Source organism: Barbus barbus, assembly GCF_936440315.1.
Source record: "Barbus barbus genome assembly, chromosome: 41".
Classification (NCBI taxonomy): Eukaryota; Metazoa; Chordata; class Actinopteri; order Cypriniformes; family Cyprinidae; genus Barbus; species Barbus barbus.
Genome location: NC_136719.1, coordinates 15,282,139 through 15,303,856, shown reverse-complemented (window position 1 = coordinate 15,303,856; position 21,718 = coordinate 15,282,139). Strand labels below are relative to the sequence as shown.

General features: G+C 35.3%; 1 protein-coding gene across 2 annotated transcripts in view; it reads right to left on the bottom strand.

The window, feature by feature from the left end:
* Positions 1-149: 149 nt before the first annotated feature.
* Positions 150-21,718, bottom strand: part of LOC306860783 (RNA-binding motif, single-stranded-interacting protein 2-like) — a 33,970-nt gene continuing 12,401 nt past the window's right edge. Inside the window, exons 2-14 of one of the 2 annotated variants that reach the window (XM_079402701.1) lie at positions 21,110-21,273; positions 15,923-15,981; positions 14,687-14,778; positions 5,919-6,076; positions 5,753-5,832; positions 5,554-5,663; positions 5,415-5,461; positions 5,213-5,306; positions 4,950-5,000; positions 4,762-4,872; positions 2,105-2,185; positions 1,916-2,003; positions 150-1,681 (exon numbers count right to left, since the gene is read on the bottom strand). In XM_079402701.1, the coding sequence (XP_079258827.1) occupies positions 1,923-2,003; positions 2,105-2,185; positions 4,762-4,872; positions 4,950-5,000; positions 5,213-5,306; positions 5,415-5,461; positions 5,554-5,663; positions 5,753-5,832; positions 5,919-6,076; positions 14,687-14,778; positions 15,923-15,981; positions 21,110-21,273 (1,128 nt within the window). In that variant the 3' untranslated portion in view covers positions 150-1,681; positions 1,916-1,922. The remainder of the gene's footprint in view (positions 1,682-1,915; positions 2,004-2,104; positions 2,186-4,761; positions 4,873-4,949; positions 5,001-5,212; positions 5,307-5,414; positions 5,462-5,553; positions 5,664-5,752; positions 5,833-5,918; positions 6,077-14,686; positions 14,779-15,922; positions 15,982-21,109; positions 21,274-21,718) is intronic. The other variant, XM_079402700.1, reaches the window with a different exon arrangement.

Genomic DNA, 21,718 nt, shown 5'->3' with positions numbered 1-21,718 from the left:
TCTAACCGATAACTATTTTGTTCAAAATTTTTAACTGACTCGTGCCATGATTCTCTAAATAAGACTACATCTTCATTTGGGTGTGTGTATTGGGTACATATGAATTTCTGTTTTTCATAAAGCTGTAAATAATACAATGCAGACTTATTCAAACCGATAATTTTATTTAAACTTGATTTAAAAGAACCCGATCATAGGCTACGCTGTTTGCGTGGTACGTTTTTTGATGAACCGCATTAAATTGTGTTTTTGAATCCGATTACACTGTTCGTGCGTGATACCGATGCAACTCCAGAGAGAACGACCTCGTCTTTCTCATCGATGTTTCAGATTATCACATTACAGCCTGCGAAGTCATTCACAATTTAGGTAAAATATGAGCGCTAATGAGACAGTATAATCCTCCTTTATCTTAATATATTTAGATTATAGTATTATATTTGATTTCATACATCACTGAACTATTGTCCTGTTCATCAAATTTAAATGTAGGCTACATTTCAGCATGTTGGATTTATATTTATGAACAGAGCACAACACAAATAATCACTATTGCAGTCTCACAATCTTTTACCTCAGAAGGAAGGAAACTGAGGGAGTGTTCCATTAATAAGGGAAGAACTCTCTTGGTTTTCATTATATTGCCATTTTTATATCTCAGGGGACACAGCCCAAAGAACACCCTCCTCACTATTAAAGTTCACCATGGCAAGAAAAATTAATTTACAGGCCTACATTACAACATTGGAGGAGCACTCCTTACAATGCGTAAAAGAAAAGACATAACCCATATGTATGAAGCGGCAAGGCAGAACTATTGACATGAAAACAAAACCATAAAAAAGTTTATCATCCAAACAGCTTCTCTTTGAAATTTTCTTTAAAAAAATTATCTTCAAATACAAAAATAAATCTCAACATTTAAACAGCATAACCTAACTTACAAGATAAAGCAGCATTTTGGAAGGGAAAAAAATTACATTTTTTGTGAGGGGATACGAGGTCTTGGTTTCAGAATTCAGTCTCGTCTTGCTGGCACAAACTTGCTCAAGTGCATTTACAACGCTCTTCGATACAGCACATTTTTCTGTAGATCTATCAAAACGACTTAGCTGCTGGAATCAGCAGGTTCCTCAGGATTTCCTTAAATCGATATTCAAGAAAAATACAGCAAGATCTTTGCAAAAACAGTTTTTTTTATGTACAAAATTTCTCCTTTTGCAGCAGACAGTTCAAAAACAGTCAACAAAATCTTTGAAGAATTTTACAAAAAGATTAAATCAAATTAAAATGACACATGGTGCTGTAACATCATAGTTGTTTCATTCTGGCTTTGCAGAACATTTTAGAAAATAATGTTGCAGGATAATATTTCTCAAAGTGTGTGTGTGTGTGTGTGTGTGTGTGCGCGCGCGTGTATGTATGCGAGTGTTTTTGTGTTAAAAAAAAAAGCTTACTTTGCTTTTTGTGAACTTTTATGACATCTTGTAGTCATAGCTTTCTCCATCAAAGTCTTTCACTTACTAAAATAGGTTTAGCTTCATTATCGGTTGGTCTTCAAGAAAAAATGTCTGCTTTCTTTCGTTGGAAACAGACACGCTGCTCATGTTTCTTTTCACAATGTCCATTTATTTTTGTCAAAAGAGGTGGTTCAGTATCCTCCATCACTCCTATGAATGTACTAAAATAAGAGAAAGAAAGATAAGATAAGTCAGAAAAGAAGAAGCTTATAAAAGATAAACAACATGAGGTACTCATCCATCTAGTTCAGAAGAACTGATCTTATAATTTCTTGGATACAATAGATATGCCAATACAACAACATGAAAAAAATGTTCTTATGGGTAAACGTTGTTTTTACTCTCTCTTTCCATTACAGACCACAACATTTCCAAAGCAACCGGAAGTAGCCCACCTCCTCTTCACTTGCCATGCTGGTAGGAGTATGTTGTGTGGTCTGTTGGTGTCTCTATGGCAACCTGCTGCTGTTGGACGCTATTTTCCTGCAGTGGCATGAGGACAACATTACTGACTACATTAGAGTGAATCAGGCTTTGAAACACTAGGAATAATGCAAGGGTTTCAGCATGCAAGGGTTTCGTACCTCGGCTGTAGCACTTGAAGGAGGCACTTGGGTGTATTGTGGTATGTAGGTCCCTTGCATAGCTGTGTTTGCAGGCATATACTGAGGACAGATGGACACATGTTGACGTGTGATATTCACAGCTAGTACACATTGGAGCAGGAGTAGGCAACGTCGGTCCTGGAGTGCCAATGTCCTGCAGAGTTTAGTTCTAACCCTGACAAAACCCTCAACTGCCTGTAGTCTTAATGATACTGAAGACCTTGATTTGCTCGTTCAGGTGTTTTATTAGGGTTGGAGCTAAACTCTGCAGGACATCGGCACTCCAGTGTAGCATCTGCGTAGGCTCATTGATGGTTGATTACACTTGGTTTTAAGAGACCCTTTTAGCCTTTTGACATTTGCATATAAATTACTGACCTGGCCTCACCATTTACATTTATATGGGTTTGCCAATGTTTTTTCCCCACTATCAAAAAGATGCTAAGTAGGTCACCTCTCTCGTCTCCCTATCAAACTTCAAACACATTCCGAAGAGAAGTGAATGACCCCCGTGCCAGGCACCAATGGCCTGACTAGACCAGTGATCTGTCTTCACAATTCCAAATACACATCACACACACACATAAAGACATTTTCTTTATTTAGGCCATAATTAAGCAGTTATCAATGTATCTGGTATGTACATGTGTTGTATGTATATTCCCCTATTATATTAACCTAGTTACAACCCTTTACTTGTAATAGTTAGACTTTAAACGCCTATATTCAAGTGTATGAGTGCATCTCTGCTTTAATATCGTCTAGGAGTTAAATTTTTTGGTATCAAAATGATTCTTTTTATTCCTCGAACAATGATGTACACTGTGATCATGAAATGCATCATACAATTTTTACTGTGTTTTGAAGTAAAACTGCACCAACTCTCCAGACCAGCAATAAAATAAAAGTTTCTCCCGCTAAAAATTCATGCCTCTGATTGGCCACTCCATCCAAAAAGTGGGTGTGGCTATGAACTATCAAAAGTTCTGAACTCAGACTAATCGGGGCTCAAAACTCTTCTTCTTCAGACGGACACGCTCCAAACTCTCCTCTTAAACTGCCAGAGTTTAACCTTCTGGCAGTTTTACCTTCAAGTAACTTTGTGGACTTGTTGTGGACTTTCCTATCTTCAGAAGAACCAGAGGAAAACCTTCAGCTCACTCCTAAAGAAATCATCAAGAACCTCGTCTACCGCATCGAGACTCTTATTCAGCAACAAAACAATGCAAGTAACCGTTTACAACTATTTAGATGCGTGTTTAAGTTTGAATCCCCTTTAAGGTGAATTGTGATTCTCTGATGATTCTCATTTAGGTTGTGGTTAATTGATGTGAAATACTGCCATTCTTTTGCTATTCTCTCTCTTCTTACTTTCCTTCATTCTGTATATATATGTTTTGCTTAGTTTAGTTGTATGTTAGCTATAGTTTCATTTATTAAATCCCTTATATTCACAATACTTGCTACATGCTGAACTACTGCTAGTGCTGTATAAGTAGGAAGGCTATTGTTCCTTGGCCAGGAAAATAATCTTTCCTACAATTGATAAATAATTATATTGTCTGCTCGGTGGACGGACAGATCAAATAATTGTAATATTGATTCTGCTACGGTTAATTCTAAGATCTAATCTAAATATTTATTATTAATTATAACCAGTTATAATTAATGCTAAATATTCCCCTTTTGAGCTAATTTTGCTACACCAGGGCCGACGTTGCCTACCCCTGCATTAGAGGAATATATTAGGTGGATGAACTTCTTGCTCATATGGTTATGCCTAATTCTTGTAATTCCATACATCGCAATTTCTATAAAAACTAGGGCTGCACGATATTGTTAAAAATTGACAGAGGGATATTTAGTTTTTCTGAGATATATATTGCACTATGACAAAATATAAGAATTTTCAGTACATGATTTAAATGGCTATATTTGGATTTTGGAATCAATCATTCTATGACTGGGGTGATTTTGCTGGCGCTAATAATTTAAAAGCTGAAAAATAATTTTTAGACATTCAATATGACCATAAAATCTATTTTTTTAAATCTATAAAATAGGATTTTATTGTGATTATTATTGAAAATATTAAAAAATATATTGCAATAAAACTATTGTACTATAAAATAAACTGAAGATTTAATAAAAGTAATACAAATATTTTTATAGTACACTGTAAATTTTGCAATATTGAATTTATATTGTTATATCATGCAGCCCTAAAACTAACACAAATATTAATAACTGAAACCAAACTGAAATTGTCATTACACCAAAACTACCTGAAATAAAATATAATTGCAATACAATTAAAATACAATTACACATTTTTGATACATGGGAATATTATAAAACCTGTCACCAGAAATTTAACGCCGTTAAATATTTAAATTGATACCAGTTAGCATATAAATTCTGGTAGCCCCAAAATACTGAAACTAAACTAAAATGCAATAATTTGAAACTAGAATAAATATATTTTTTTTATTTAACTAAATTCAAATTAACAATGAAAACCAAAACTAAAAAGAAAAGACAAATAGAAAAAAAATAAAAACTAATTTACTGCCACTTTTTTTGTTTGTTTCAAGACATTTGTAATGAATTCTCTGTGGGATCTGTGGGGGACGTACCGTGCCTGTGCTGCCCAGGGTTAGATGGCTGAGCTGCTGTGTGAGAGGCCCTATTATGGCAGTGGGCTGGATGGTCATGGTGTGGTCCACTGTGGGCGTGAGGACGGTACCCTGCACACAGAAGAGAAAGAAAGTTATACAAGCAAAAGTGCTTTAGGAAAAAGAGCAGCGGCTTAACTGTAACTTACTGTGGGCTGCATGAGGTAAGACTGGTGATGTATCCAGGAGGGATTGTGTACCTGACATTAAAACGACACACATTTTAAACTTCGATTTGTGTTGTTATTCTATATGATTCAGATCTATTTAGACCTAATAAGCTAGAAAGAATGTAAAGATTTTTCCATAAACAAGAACATAAATTCCTCATATATAAAGACTGTACATCTTCAAAAGACTTGAAATATTGAGCAGAAATATGGCTCTTGCTAAACAAATGGCTTCTCCGTACCTGGTAGGTGGATACGGGTGAGTGCATGTAGGGAGAGATAGAAGTCTGAGCAATAATTCTGTTAGGAGCAATGCTGTAGGAAGGAGAGTAAAACCTGCAGGGGGTGACAAACACATTTTTTAAAGAAAGAGCTGTTACAATGCAGTGTCATAATTAAAAGCACAAAGTACAACATTTCTTGAGTAATAATTTCTGAACCCACCCATTTTGTAAAGCAGGAGTAGGGTCATATGTTAGTGTCATCCCGCCCTGTACGTGTGTAAGAACGAGAGAGTGACAGTTGAATTAAGACTTGTGATTGAAATCAGCATGTAAAAAGAAGAAAAAAGCAGCTCTCTCACAGTCTCGCCCTCTCTCAGCCACTGCCGCCCATTCTGGTGATATTTCCCCTGATTCTGACGTTTCTTCTGTCCCCCATCCGCAAATTTACACAGCAAGGGTTCTGTAGGCACTTAATGACAACATATCCCTCATTATTTATTTGTCATAACCATCTGGTCAATACAAAACTCAATATGAAAAACGACCCAAATGTAGTACCTGCTACTCCAGGAGGAGTTTTGATGTATTTGCCGTTAAAATGTTGAATGATGGCCTCACATTTTTCAGTCGATTCCATCCTGACAGAGTAATTGCAAATGCATTATTAATGGAATATTAATGATGATAATGACAGGTTCTACGTATGAGAGCTGGTCAGGCGTACCTGGCGAAACCAACTCCGCGGCTGGTGCCGTTTGCATCACGTAAGATGCGTGTGGAGATGACCTGGCTGAAGGGCTTGAGCATGCTCTCTAACTCCTGCTCTTCCATAGACAGAGGCAGATTAGAGATGTACAGATTGGTGGGGTCCTGTTCTTGTTGCTGCATCAAGAAGAGAGAAACAAACATGTAAACATTGAATAGAAAATCATCACTAGGATTTATAGTAAACTACAACTATTAAATTATTTTCAGTAATTGGAACTATATATATAGTGTATACAGTCATGGCCAAAAATATCGGCAACCTTGGTAAATATGATCAAAGCAGGCTGTGAAAATTAATCTGCATTGTTAATCCTTTTGATCTTTTATTTAAAAAATTCACAAAAATCTAAACTTTCATTGGATGATAAGAATTTAAAATGGGGGGGGGAGTATCATTATGAAATAAATGTTTTTCTCTAATACACATTGGCCACAATTAATGGCACCCTTTTATTCAATACTTTTTGAAACCTCCATTTGTCAGTTTAACCGCTCTAAATTTTCTCCTATAATGCCTGATGAGGTTAGAGAACACCTGACGAGAGATCAGAGACCATTCCTTCATCCAGAATCACTCCAGACCCTTTAGATTCCCAGCTCCATGTTGGTGCTTCTTCTCCTCAGTTCACCTCACTCATTTTCTACAGGGTTCAGGTCAGAGGACTGGAATGGCCAGCAGAAGTTTGGTGTGGTGCCCAGTGACTCATTTTTGTGTTGTTTTTGAGGTTTGTTTTTGGATTATTGTCCGGTTGGAAGATCCAAACATGGCCCATTCTAAGATTTCTAACAGAGTCAGTCACTTATTTATTATTCATCTGTTGGTATTTGATAGAATCCATGATGCCATGTGTCTAAACAAGATGTCCAGGACCTCCAGCAGAAATATAGGCCCACAACATCAAAAATACAGCAGTATATTTAATTGTACACATGGGGTACTTTTTATCCCTGTGATCACCAAACCCATCTTAAATGTTTGCTGCTAAAAAGCTCATTTTTTTGTTTCATCTGACCATAGAAGCCAGTCCCATTTGAAGTTCCAGTCGTGTCTGACAACTGAATATGCTGGAGATTTTTTTTGGATGAGCAAGGAGAATTTTTCTTGAAACCCTCCTTCTCACCGTGCATTAGGACGATATAGACACACGTCCTCTTCCATGCAGTTTCGTAACATTTTCTGTTGATTGGAAATTATTAATTATTGCCCTGATGGTGGAAATGGGGATTTTCACTGCTCTAGCTCTTTTCTTAAAGCCACTTCACTAATTTGTGAAGCTCAATTATCTTTTGCTGCACATCAGAAATATATTCTTTGGTTTTTCTCATTGTGATGGATGATTAAGGGAATTTGGGCTTTGTTTTCCCTCCTATTTATATTTCTGTGAAACAGGAAGCCATGGCTGGATAATGTCATGTTCATAATCATAATCTGGAGTGCTCAAAATTGTGAATATGAATGGGAATATACTTCACAGATATTTTATTCAAAAGTATTTCTAGGGGTGCTAATAATTGTGTCCAACATGTATTTGAGAAAAACATTTATTTCATAATGATATTTCCCCCCCATTTTAAATTCTTATTATCCAATGAAAGGTTCGATTTTTGCGAATTTTTAAAATAAAAGATCAAAAGGATTAACAATGCAGATTAATTTACACAGCCTTCTTTGATCATATTTACCAAGGGTGCCGATATTTTTGGCCATGACTGTATATATAAATATGTGCGTGTATGTAAAAAAAAAAAAAAAAATCAAAACAAAACCATAACAGAAACTAATAAAACTAACAAAAACACATTGAAATGAAAACTGAATATACATAGATTAAAAACTGATTCAAAATATTAATATAATATTAATAATGCTAAAATAGATGGAAATAACTAGGTTAAATTAATATTTTGGGTTATTTTCCATTTTAAGAATTAATCTGTCCAAAAATAACAATTCTGTCATCGTTTCTGCGAATAGAGATTTCAATTTCAACCTGTTTTTCTACACAAAGCCATCATATGGCTTATGATAAATGTAATAATAAATATAGCACATTCTTCATAGACTACTTTTATGATGGTTTTAGGGGACGTTCACAAGGAAAACATACAGAAAAGTGTAATGGAAAAAAAGCCAGGTCTAGTGTGTAAAATAGATGTGCTGCATTTATACAATGCAGTGTCATTGCTGCAAAAGACACGAATAAGTGGAATGCCCAAGCATGTCCGTCGAGCTCAAGTTAACACAGAAAACAATAGTAAAGCAGTGCAGTTGAATACAAAAATGCACTTTGTGTGAACCGCCCCTTATGGTGTGTTTTTGTCATTTTGGAGCTTGACTGCATCAGTCGTCATTCACTTCCACTGCTTCTAGGTGGAGAAACGTCTGGTTTGTATTACTGACATAATTCCTGTACGTGGATATCTGCAAGGTGCCCTGCTTTGTTCCTGAAGGACTGATCAGCCTTACAGGCTCAATAAGGTTAGGATTATGGGTAGTTGAGGTTAGGGCCTCATCAGCCTTGTCAGGCCCAACTTAAAGCACCATCAAAAACTGAGCGCTTTACAGAGAGTTATGTCACATCCTTTCCATGTCCCTTCTCGGTTTTGTGTAATCGACATAATGCCACATGCCACAAATACTGCATACAGATATTAAGTTGGGAATGTCCTTGATATCCCAGTAATGATACATTCCAGCTTTAAAATATATTGGAAATCAAAAGGAAACCGAAATGACTGTGAAGTTCAGAAGTTTACAGGTAGGATAAACTGCTGAGCCAGCAGCCTTATGCACTGATGCACTTGTGTGAGATTGGAGAGATAAGACTGGTTCAGCTGCTGCCATGAGCTCAACTATGAAAAATGGAGCTTGTTGGAAGTTTTCTCTTTTCCAAAAAAAAAAAGAAAAAGAAAATACACACTAGCAGCCAAAAGTTTGGAATAATTACGTTTTTGTTAATGTTTTTGAAATAAGTCTCTTATGCTCAATAAGGCTGCAATTATTTGTCCAAAAATATAGTAAAACAGTAATATTGTGAAATATTATTATGATTTCTATTTCAGTATATTTAAAATCTAATTTATTCTTGTGATGGCAAAGCTAAATATCCAGCAGTCATTACTCCTGTCTTCAGAGACACAAAAAAAATCTTATAAAAAAATAACTGCTAATTAATATTTTTGTGGAAACTGTGAAACATTTTTCCAGATTCTTTAATGAATATGAATGATTTCATGCATCCTTGCATCCTTTTTCTTTTCTTTTTTTTTACCTACCCCAGACTTTTCAATGGTAGCGTATCCACTAAAATATTTAATGGTTTCTGTAAGATATTAAGCAGCATAACTATTTTCAACATAGATAATATTAAGAAATGTTTCTTGAGCGCCAAATCTGCATATTAGAATGATTTCATCATGTGACACTGAAGACTGGAGTAATTCAGCTTTGCCATCACAAAAATAAATGACATTTCAAAGTATATTAAAATAGAAAACAGTTACTTTAAATTGTAATAATATTTAATAATATTATTGTTTTTATATATAATGTTTGATGAAATAAATGCAGCCTTGGTGAGCATAAGAGACTTCTCTCAAAACATTAAGAACTCTTAAATTATTCCCAACTGTTGGCCACAATGTTTCGCCATATTTATCTCTTACCTCTGCATAATTATGCTTGAGTTTTAGACATAAATGTTTTTTTAGGAAAAAAGTGTCAAAATGACCGTTTTCAAGGCGAGTACTGAGTCAGCTCATTACCATATAAACACCTAATTAGCTTCATTTGAAGCTGCAGGCATGACAGCAAATATGCATACAGCACAAAGTGACACCTTTCTCACCTCAAATTAACAGATACACAAACCTGTGCATGCATGTCTTCTACAGATTACCCGCTTCCTGCATAAGGCGTGAGCATGAGGTTTTATCTTAGGATCTCAAAACCCCTTAATCATATTATACAGCTCAAATTAGTTTAGTTCATTCATTGAAGCAAGAGTTGTGTGTTAACTTGTCTAAACAAATCAGAAAGACAGTAAAGATGCTGCAAGACAGCAAACCTTCAATTCACCCACTGCTTTATTTGCATATTCATTGCTTTAGTGTGCAGATGAGATTAAAATGTGAGCTACAAATGCATTACCAGTTCATCTCAGCACCATGAATAATGAATGTCTAATTGCAGTGACCTGCGATGAAGGTGATTTTTGTACTGATCGAATTGTGCCGTGAGACACTGCATTTTTCCAGAGTGAATGGGAGGAGGAAAATCCACGGAAATTGCCTCAACAGAATAGGTCAGAACGCTAAAAGACTCTAAAACGGCTGTAATTAAGACGGGTGCTTCATGATGTTCTTGTATGAAGAGGTTGCCCTTTCATGCTGATCTACAGATTAAATATGTGAATCTCACAAAATCTTTCAAGAATATGTTCAGGTCACATTTACTGCAAAATTAAAGAGAAAAAATGGAAAAGAAATTGAATCCTGATTTTTTGTTGCACTTTTGTATTGTGACATTATTTTTTAGCACAATTAAGCACACCCATTACTCATTTCTCATTACCGCAATGCAAATAATATCAATGCTATTACTGTAATGCAAAGAAATTAAATATAAAAAGTAGCATGCTTATTTTCTGCCATCTTTAGCTTTATTTTTTTACCTTTATGATTTAAATAAAAAAAAACTATCACATGAAATAATAAACATCATTATGAAATAAATGTTTTTCTCAAATACACGTTGGACACAATTATTGGCACCCCTTCCCATTCATATTCACAATTTTTAGCACTCCAGGGTGATTATGAACATGAAGTTATCCAGCCATGGCTTCCTGTTTCACAGAAATATAAATAGGAGGGAAAACTAAGTCCAAATTCCCTTAATCATTCAATTCAATTCAAGTTTATTTGTATAGCGCTTTTTACGATACAAATCGTTGCAAAGCAGCTCTACAGGAATTTAAGTTTCCCAATATATTTATATATTGCAGAACCTTAATATATTTAACTTATGGCAAAATTAATCATCCATCACAATGAGAAAAAGCTAAGAATATATTTCTGATGTGCAGCAAAAGATAATTGAGCTTCACAAATTAGTGAAGTGGTTTTAAAGGGAGCCCTGGGTATTAAGACTTGTATGGCTTAATATAACATAAATGATGTCTCTTACTGAAATATGTTGTAGATAACCCATCAAAGATTTATGTTATTTAAAAAAATCACATCGTTTTATACATATTTTGGACTATGGGGGGTGCCATTATTCTGATGACGTAAAATGGTGGCACTCGGTGAGCTACTACCACTACCTGTTGCTATTTTTACCACAACACAACTCGGAACAGACAACTCAGAAAATAAAATACTGATATGATGACCACAGCTACTGAAAGAGCTTACAGGTGGCGATGGATATAAGTATAGGCTTAAACCAAATGCGGCACCATCGATTTTTCCCTAAGAGGAGTCTAAACCCGCGCCGAGAAACTCCTCTAGCGGCCACGCTTCATGATTAGCGTCGGCATGTTTACATCCTAACAGATGGCATCGAGCATTTCTTGTCTCAGCCGTTTGTAAGCTCTTTCAGTAGCTGTGGTCTACTAAAAGACTCAAAGCCATCAGGGCTAAAGTGGAGAGAAAAAAGAAGTGTGTCTTTAGGAAGTTTTATTTGTCCACAGGCATCTTCCCATTCTTTTCTCCTCCTATTATCGCTAGGAAAGCAGTGAAGTCTTACATTGTTTCTCTTGTTGCCCTTTGACTGAAAACTACATCCAAAAGCCACACAATGTGGTATCGTATCAGTGGATACGTATTCTGAGTTGTGTTGCGGTAAAAAGCCAAAGACTATAGAAATAAGCGCCAGTAGCTCACCGAGTGCAACCATTTGACGTCATCGATGCAAAATGTACTATGCACATAAAAGAATGGCGCCCCCCATTGACCAAAAACAATGTAGATTTTTTTAAATAACATACATTTTCAGGGGTTTTCTACTACATATTTAAATAAGAGACATCATTTACGTTATATTAAGCTATACATGTCTTAATACCCGGGGATCCCTTTAAGAAAAGAGCTAGAGCAGTGAAAATTCCCATTTCCACCATCAGGGCAATAATTAAGAATTTCCAATCAACAGAAAATGTTACGAAACTGCCTGGAAGAGGACGTGTGTCTATATCGTCCTAATACACGGTGAGAAGGAGAGTTTGAGTGGCTAAAGACTCTCCAAGGACCACAGCTGGAGAATTGCAGAAAATAGTACAGTCTCGGGGTCAGAAAACCTTGTCAAACAGCACCTACATCACCGCATGTTGTTTGGGAGGGTTTCAAGAAAAATTCTCCTAGCTCTTCCAAAAACAATCTCCAGCATATTCAGTTGTCAGACACGACTGGAACTTCAAATGGGACTGACTTCTATGGTCAGATGAAACTAAAAAATTATCTTTTTAGCAGCAAACATTTAAGATGGGTTTGGTGAACACAGGGATAAAAAGTACCCCATGTGTACAATGAAATATACTGCTGTATTTTTGATGTTGTGGGCCTATATTTCTGCTGGAGGTCCTGGACATCTTGTTTAGACACATGGCATCATGGATTCTATCAAATACCCACAGATGAATAATCAATAAGTGACTGACTCTGTTAGAAATCTTATAATGGGCCATGTTTGGATCTTCCAACCGGACAATAATCCAAAAACAAACCTCAAAAACAACACAAAAATGGGTCACTGGGCACAAAACCAAGCTTCTGCTATGGCCATTCCAGTCCTCTGACCTGAACCCTGTAGAAAATGAGTGAGGTGAACTGAAGAGGAGAAGCACCAACATGGAGCTGGGAATCTAAAGGGTCTGAAGTGATTCTGGATGAAGGAATGGTCTCTGATCTCGTCAGGTGTTCTCTAACCTCATCAGGCATTATAGGAGAAAATTTAGAGCTGTTAAACTGGCAAATGGAGGTTTTAAAAAGTATTGAATAAAAGGGTGCCATTAATTGTGGCCAATGTGTATTAGAGAAAAACATTTATTTCATAATGATATTTCCCCCCATTTTAAATTCTTATTATAGAATAAAAGGTTAGATTTTAGTAAATATTTTAAATAAAAGATCAAGAGGATTAACAATGCAGATTAATTTTCACAGCCTTCTTTGATCATATTTACCAAGGGTGCCGATATTTTTGGCCATGACTGTTAATATAGAAATTCTCTTTAGCTTGTTATTACTGTATACAGTATGTATACTTTATATACAAGAATAATAGACATTCATTATTCATGTACTGTGTGTATGTGCATATATATAAAATGTATAATATAATATGTATATAAGTGTAATGGCAATAGTGAATGTGAATTTTTAGAGGAAAATCATATTTTAATCTTTTTTTGTTACAGTAATTGCTATTCAGGAATGATAAGTGTCATTGTAATAATATTAAAATAAAATAAAATATAAAAATAAATTCAGTTTAATAATTAAAAATCAATATAAAGTGAACTAAAGTGAATAATTATTTGTTCATGAATAATTCATTATCATTGATATAATATTATAATATTATTATTGATATAAGCCCCCCCACCCCACCCAAAAAATGAAAACTCTTAAATAAATAATAATAATAAAATATCGCATTACATAAATACATATTATTTATTGAAAACATAATGTCATTATATACATATATATATATATATATTTATTTTTTGCTGTAAAATATGATCTGGACATTTTTTTCGTGAGATTAACCGAAATATTCAGCATAAACTTTCAGCATAAAAATCACAATATTAAGATCCATTAAAAGGATGTGAAATCAGTGAGAGAGTCTGAGTGACTGAGCAGGGCTGTGTGAGTGGTTGGCCAGGGTAGGAGCAGAGCTGCTGGAGCCAAGCTGCTCAGACAGTGACTCAGGCATGGGTGAGAGAGAAACACACAACCTCTTTGTAGAGCTAGAGCACCACGCAGGAGCAGAAACAGGACAAATACTCCTCAGGCACTTACTTTGAACTCAATGGCAGACCTGCATGAGCCTAATGGGGACACCAGCTCCATTTTCACAGGTCAACACCCATAGACAGGCCAAGTGTGGTAAAATAATCATGCTGTCCTACTCTAAAGTGATTGGTGGCATTTACTTTCAACACCAATTAGTTTCTCCTTGAATCAGTTATACAATATTTTGTTAGTGCAAGAAAAAAAAACAATGTTACGAAAGATTCATATTTCAAATAAACGCTGTTCTTTTGAACTTTATATTAATCAAAAATACTGAAAATGTATTACGTTTTTTTTTACAACATTAAGCAACTGTTTTCAACACTGATAATAAAAAGAAATGTTTCTTGAGTAACAGATCAGCATATTAGAATGATTTCTAAAGGATCATGTGACACTAAAGACCGGAGTAATAATGCTGAAAATTCAGCTTTGCATTATAGGAATAAATTACAATTAAACTGATGTTGCTAAAGTCCTGGCTGAAGCATCATTCGTGTCCAGTGCAGAAACCATGCTGGATGAAATTTGCGCCAACGTTTGAAAAGTTGTTCAAATCCCAAATTTAAGTATGAGCCATAATAATAATAGTGATGCTTGTGTTTGGAATTTGTTTGAAGCTGCTTCAAAGTGCCATACAACGTTTACAGCAAGTAATAGCCGTTAAGGGACAGGGTGTTTAGTTCCTCTGTTTCTTACCTTTGCCATCTGAGCCTGAACTCCACTGGCCTTTAGTGCCGTCACTGCTTTCTGAGCAGAGGCCGGGCTGTCGAAATCCACAAAGCCATACCCTGAACACACACACACACACACGCAGAGAGAGAGGATCTGTGATCACTGTTTAGAGTTTAGTTGTTAAGCCAATAGTGTTCCCTATCACTCCTCTGCACCTTAGCTCACACTGGTAATCTCGCTGTCCCACATGAGAAAAGAGCTATCAGACCAAGTTAACTATACACTCTCTCTTACACACACACACACAAACACAAATGTAATAGCATTGGTCCACTTGACAGATGTAGGGTTATGCAATACCAATCTCATTCCTGTTACATCTGCACTCATTTGCTAGAGATACAATAGATGAAGTATATTTAAAGAGCGCTCGCGGGTTAAAAGGAACAGTTCACTCAAAATGTCTTTCAAAACATGTATCACTTTCTTTCTTCCGTGGAACGCAAAAGCAGATGTTTAGAAGAACGTCCAAGATGCTCTTTTGTACACCAGAATGGCCATCCAGTAATGTGAATTTAATAGGAAAATCATTTTATTTGGATTTTTCATTTTGTAAGGATTTTTATTATTTTGTCAAAAATATTAATCAAATAAATATTCATATTTAATATTAATATAAAATAACATTAATATTACATAATGTAAAAAATATAATTATTCATATTATTAATATTAATATTTTATTACTAGTTTTACATTAATATGATTAATGTAAACATTTAAATAAAATTAATAATTTGATTGAATTAAAACTTACATAATTTTTATATAAAAAATAAATTACTGGATAGATGTTTTATTGAAAAGATCAAACTTAAAATAATTATTTATGAATAATTAATTGTCATTAAATAATATTATAATCCCCCAAAAAGTTATAATAAAAATAATTTTTAAAAAGGAGATGTTTAGAAGAAATGTCCAAGCTGCTCTTTTCCATTCCATTCTGACCACAGCTTTCAAGCAAGATTTTCTGTAAGTGTTCTTGTCAAACAAAAATATCATTTTTCAGAGGACTTGGAATATTGGGCAGACGTTGTATGGAATATTTTCATGATATAACAAACAGCATGTTACAGTTTTTTCTTGTCGTTTTTGGAGTTTGACGGCTCATCTCATGCACATTATTTAAAGTTTCTCTTTTTCTTATATTTTTGGTGAACTATTCCTTTAAAGATGAAATTATACAGCACATCTTACCTTTACACTTGTTGGTGGTCTTGTCAAGAATGGCCTTAGTAGACACTATTTTTCCATAGCTGTGCAATACAGAACAAACACAAAACATTTGGGTTAATTGAACGGATAAACACCTTAAACAGCTTTTAAACAGCTTCATACTGATAAATCCATCCAAACTCATAAGACTTGCTGATGTTTATTTTATATTTTATAAGGTCAAAAACAGTTTGGAAGAGCCAAAGTAATCTAAGCCAGAAACAGGTGAGCAGCGGAGGCATTCAGTCATTCACAATGTGCCACTCAATGGGCCCCCGTATCCAGAAATCATTTGCATTAAATCTTCATGAGGGTGCCGGAGGAGAAGCCCTGATCAAATGGTAATGCTCTTTGAATAACGGATTCCATACCATGTTCATGCTGCCTTCTATGGGAAAAGGCATTTGCACAGCATGATACGGGTATATAGCTGTAGGTTGTTTGGATTACTGGAGGCTTGCGGGTGTTTGAGGGACGGCGAGGGGGAGGGGGGTAGGTGTTCTCGATCCAGGCATGTGCTTGGAGTGTAACCTGAGAGTTCTCCTTGTCTGCCCTGCACAGCTCTGGCTGAGATCCACAACAATCAACCTACAATGCCCTCCACCGCACTCCTCATCTGGGTCCTACTGCCTGCGCACAGAACCTCACACTGATGTTCACGAATGAACTAAACCTATATAATGTAGTTATAGATTAAAGTAATATTGGATAATTACAGTAGTTTCAGTTTTTTAATTATTTGAACTTTAAGGGTTGTTCATGCTGGAGAAGGAATGGAACAAAACATGCTTTTAAAAGTTTTGAATTTCACAAGACAAATTCAATCACTAGGTCAAATATATCTGCCTAGCGTATGTTTTTATAAAAAAAAATTAAAAAAAACAGCACAGATGGCAACCCAGTGTACTGCCAAAATAGTTTATTGTACAAATGTAACAAAAAAAACTTGCACCTGAACTTTATACATATTACCATGATTTGCTTAGGGCCAACAATATGTAATACAAATATGAACAATGACATAGATGGAATAGGCAATTTGATTTGTGATGCAAAAAATAATTTTTGTTTTCAGCTGAAATAGTTTTGGATACATATTACGTAATATACTTAGGCTCAACATAGGGGTGTGCGATATGACGATTTTTGAATCGTCTGCTTTTGAACAAATGTCATAGTATCGTGCAACAGCACACATTCAATCAGCTGCAGTTCTGGCGCCTCCGGCTCAATATACTGTACAGCGCGACATGCATTCACTTCAGTGTTAACTCAGCGGTAGAGTTACACTCACGGGACACTGCACTTATTCACAATCACAAAAGTACATAATTAGCGTGTATTTTAAAGCCTTGCCGGTTAAGCGTTTCATTCGCGCACTGGTCTGACGTGCGTTTTTTTTGAGCCCGTAGACCTGAAGAGCGTGAACTAAAACGCCTGTCTAAAAGCGCCTGATTACTGAACTAAGTTATCTTTTGAGCTAATACTGTCAAAACACACAAGGTTTACATATAGACTCAGTTGGTTATGTATAAAATAAAAGTAAACAGTTGAGAGAGAAAGAAACGGATGCGTGTCTGTATATTAGATGCGTGCAGGTCGGGACAGTACTGAACATGCAGCCAACTGTCATTAAAGGGATAGTTCACCCTAAAATTTAATTTCTGTCATTATTTACTCACTCACATGTTGTCCCAAACCTCTATTAATTTCTTTCATGTGCTGAACACAAAAGAAGATATTTTGATGAATGTGGGTAACCAAACAGTTGCTGGTCCACATTGACTTTGATAGTAAGAAGAAAAAAATCCTAGGGAAGTCACTGAGGACAAGCAACTGTTTGGTTTTCCGCGTTCTTCAAAATAGCATTTATGTTCAGCAGAAGAAAGAAACTCACTCAGGTTTAAAACTAATTTTGAGTGAGTAAATGATGGTATAAATATAAAACAATGTGACAGAATCGACAGACAGGTGACAGAATTTGTATTCTTTAATGTTAAAACAACAAAATAACTCACTACTCTTGACTGAAAAAAATAATACAGTTGCTTTAATAGGAATCAATCTTTATAGTGTTTTATTGTTATATTTGTTCATTCAATTTCTTGAATACTCCTATTAAATATGCCTATTGTAACTGAAAATAAGTTTGTTTTATTTGTATATTATGTGTATTTGTAATGTGTATCTTTGTTCTTATTTTTTAATAACAAATATAAAATAATGACAAAGATTTTTATCTTTGCCCACTTTGGCCTAAATATCCACCATTCTTTTTATATTTTGTTATCTTGAAAGGCTTTGTCTTTATAATAGGGAAATTAGTTTGGCTGTACTGCTCAGACAAAATAGTAAAACCAACATGACAAAGAATCATGATAAAATCGTGAAATCGTGATATAAAAAAACAAAAACATGATATGATATTTTTGCCATATCGCCCACCCCTAGCTCAACAATATGTAATCTTATCAACATAACACAGATGGAATAGGAAATATGATAATCAGTGATGCATTGAAATTACAGCAAAAATATTCAGCTGTAAAAAATAAATAAATACGTTTTGGCTAAAATAGTATTTGACTGAAATGACTAAAATAGTTTTAGCACTTCTCTGATGTCTGTTTTGACTGTGTTGGCGCCTGTTTCGTGCACACAAGCCACAACATACTGTAAGCCTATTTATTTTTCCATCCTAAATATGCATGACTGCATGGTTAATTGCATTTTATTATTTGCATTTAGGTTTGTTTTTCCCTGATGTCACTATCAGTGCAGCCCAGGGGTGAACAGACAATTAGTCATGTGTGCGATCCAACCAAGAGTCATGGTCAAGTAAGCACTATGAGATAGGCTGCAGATATTAGTAGCAAAAAAAACTAGCACTCATACTGACCCTGTTGCAGCATTGGTAGGGCAGTTAGCTCTAAACTTAGTGACAAGAGAGGGCTTTACTTCTGTAACGCTTCAGTGACTTTGATTCATTCAGCCTATTGATTCATTCAAAACACTCGTTCCTTCAGGAACCAAACAGTGAGTCAACAAATCATTCACTCAACTGATTTAGTCAAACTTTTTGGTTCCATTTGGGACTATTGTCATTGACAGATTAAAAACAGACAAAGTAACTAGCAATATTGCCTAAAATGTAAGTTACTCAGTTTTAATTTCTTGTATATTGAAGAAATGTCATTCTCCCAATCGGGCTGTTGGTCTGAAGTGCACTCTTGCTCGTGATAATGCTGAAATATATCAGAAATATAAATGTGGCTGTTGTTTTTTCACTGGTCTTGCTTGAGATATCCACAGCATTCACTTTGGAAAACTAGCTGTAGAGTTCTGAAACCATTTGGTTTGTGATCTGCTCTCTCGCTTTCTATAAAGATAACAGGAATTACTTGATCTCCTCCGCCAACAGCTTTTTTTGCTAAGAAACACCTGATATATTATTTGACTAGCTCTTATCTCTCACTCTCTCAGTCTCTCTTTCTCACACTCCACCAAATCTCTCTTTCTCTCTCACAGCTTCTCCCCACCCCCATCACCAACAACTTTTCGTTTCCTCTCCCTCCCAGCTGTTGCCCTTGTTTGTCTTTCCCTTTCCCCCTGGGCTCAGAGTTTCCTGTAGGGCTGGGCAGCCTCATCTCAGCCGTTTCTTCCAGAGAGGGCCTCGATCTCCAGTATTATACTTCTATGTGCACTTTCTTTCTACCCCATCTTAAATATATGAGCAGTTTGTCCTAAAATGGAATATATATTTCAATAAAGCTTAAGAAAAAACATCACATCAAACTGGGCATCAAAGACATTGAGTTGTTCACTTTTGTTTTGGCAATTTAATATAAATATTAAAAAACATAAGCTAATACATTCAGATTTGCAATTAGTGTTATTTATTTATTATTATTATTTATGTAAAATTATCTTTCTATCTAGCTTTTATTTTTATATTTTCAAATTTAATTTTCATTTTTCATTTTCATATTAGTTTAAGTTTAGAAATTAGGTGCTTTTGCCATTTTTATTATTTAGTTTGTTTATTCTATTTAGCTTTAATTTTTTTTTATGTCAGTTTTTTTATGTTTTTTTATGTCAGTTTTAGTTTTAGTAATTTTAGTACTTCAGTTTTCACTTATTTCAATTAATTGCCAAGGTAACAGCTCTACATTTTTCTCTGCAGTTTTTCATCTATTTTATTTTATTTTTCATTTTAGCTTTTTTCAATTACTGAAAATAATTTTTAATAGATTTCACAGTAACAACTGCATTGCATTTATAGATTTATAAACAGTGGGAAAAAAAACTTAAAAAGTTAACCTTTTAACTAAAATCAAACCATTTTAAATGTACTTACTGATGAAGGAAATCAAATCAAACCTCTAAAACACAAAGTCAAATAGAAATGAACGAAAGTGTTGTTAAAAGGTTAAATAGATGAAAACAACTATTTTTAAACATAAAATATTTTTTGTATATGCATTGGGAGATCTAGGTGGGAGAAGCCGAAGCCAAAATCTCTCTCTTCCTTACTTTTATCAACCCTAAAAGGAAGTGAGGTGCAGGCAGGGAAAGAGCGAGGAGGGGGAACCGTCGTACCTAGCTGGAAACACTGCAGTTGGTTAACAAAAAAGAGCTTTGTTTGAAACCCAAACCTCTGTTGAGTTTGTCATTACATTCCACCAAAACATCTTCTAACATGAAAGCACGGATCTGATGGTGACAAAGTGATATGAGATTTATTTCAAAAGATGAATTCCCGTTGTACCAACAAAAACATACAGAATGAGAACCAATACCAAGATGAAGAACGAGCACCCCTCAGGCGTCGCACCAAAATGTTATAAAATATCAAAAAATTCTCATGAATAGAAATGTGTGATTTACGCAACGTCCACTAAATCAAGATGCTGTATAGGCTTATCCAAAAACACTTCATGTTGAAATGAATGCGAATTATCTGCCAGCAGTGCATTTCTAACCTCATCATAAAGGGTCAAATCAGGACGCTCAAAGTCTGAGATTTTCTCTCCCACACACACCTTCTGTCTTTAATGCATTTGCTGCTCTTATAATACACACTCTACAACTGCTGATTATACTGAGACCTAACTTGTCTCCACCATTTCTAATCTCAAATTCATTTCCATATGAAACAAGGACACTCACGGCTGACAGAGCTTGACCAGGTCCTGGTCTGTGGTTCCTGAATGGAGGCCACGGATGTACAGGTTGGTTTTGCTCAGCTGGTCTCCACCGCTGCAGCTTCCATTACTGCTGGTGGTGTTGGGACTGGGCGGCACCATCTGCTGGGTGGAGGATGCATACGCCTGCTGTAAAAACAGAGATAAGACAAGATACAATACAGTGCTATTAGATTAAAATTCCAAAGGGCTTTCCTTTCATTTTCCTTTGAAATGTCCTCTGACTTCTGTGGAAGGAGTTGTTGTGCTGACCATTAGTGACTCAGTCTTGCCACACGCAGAGCAAAACACTGAAATATCAAAATAATGCTGTCGCAACATGAATATAACCTTTAAAAAATTAGTTCACTCCGAAATTAAAATTCTGTAATAATTTCCTGTCAATTCAAACCCATATGCTGTTTTTTTTTCCATGGAACACAAAGGGAGATTTCCATGCAACAACAAAACAAAAAAGTGACAAAAACGACCCATAAACGTAGTTTTTATTCCAAGTCTTCCTGAAGCCATCCAAAAGCTTTGTGTGGAAAAACTGCACAAAATGTGTATACATTATTTTCTGTAAATTCCCTTC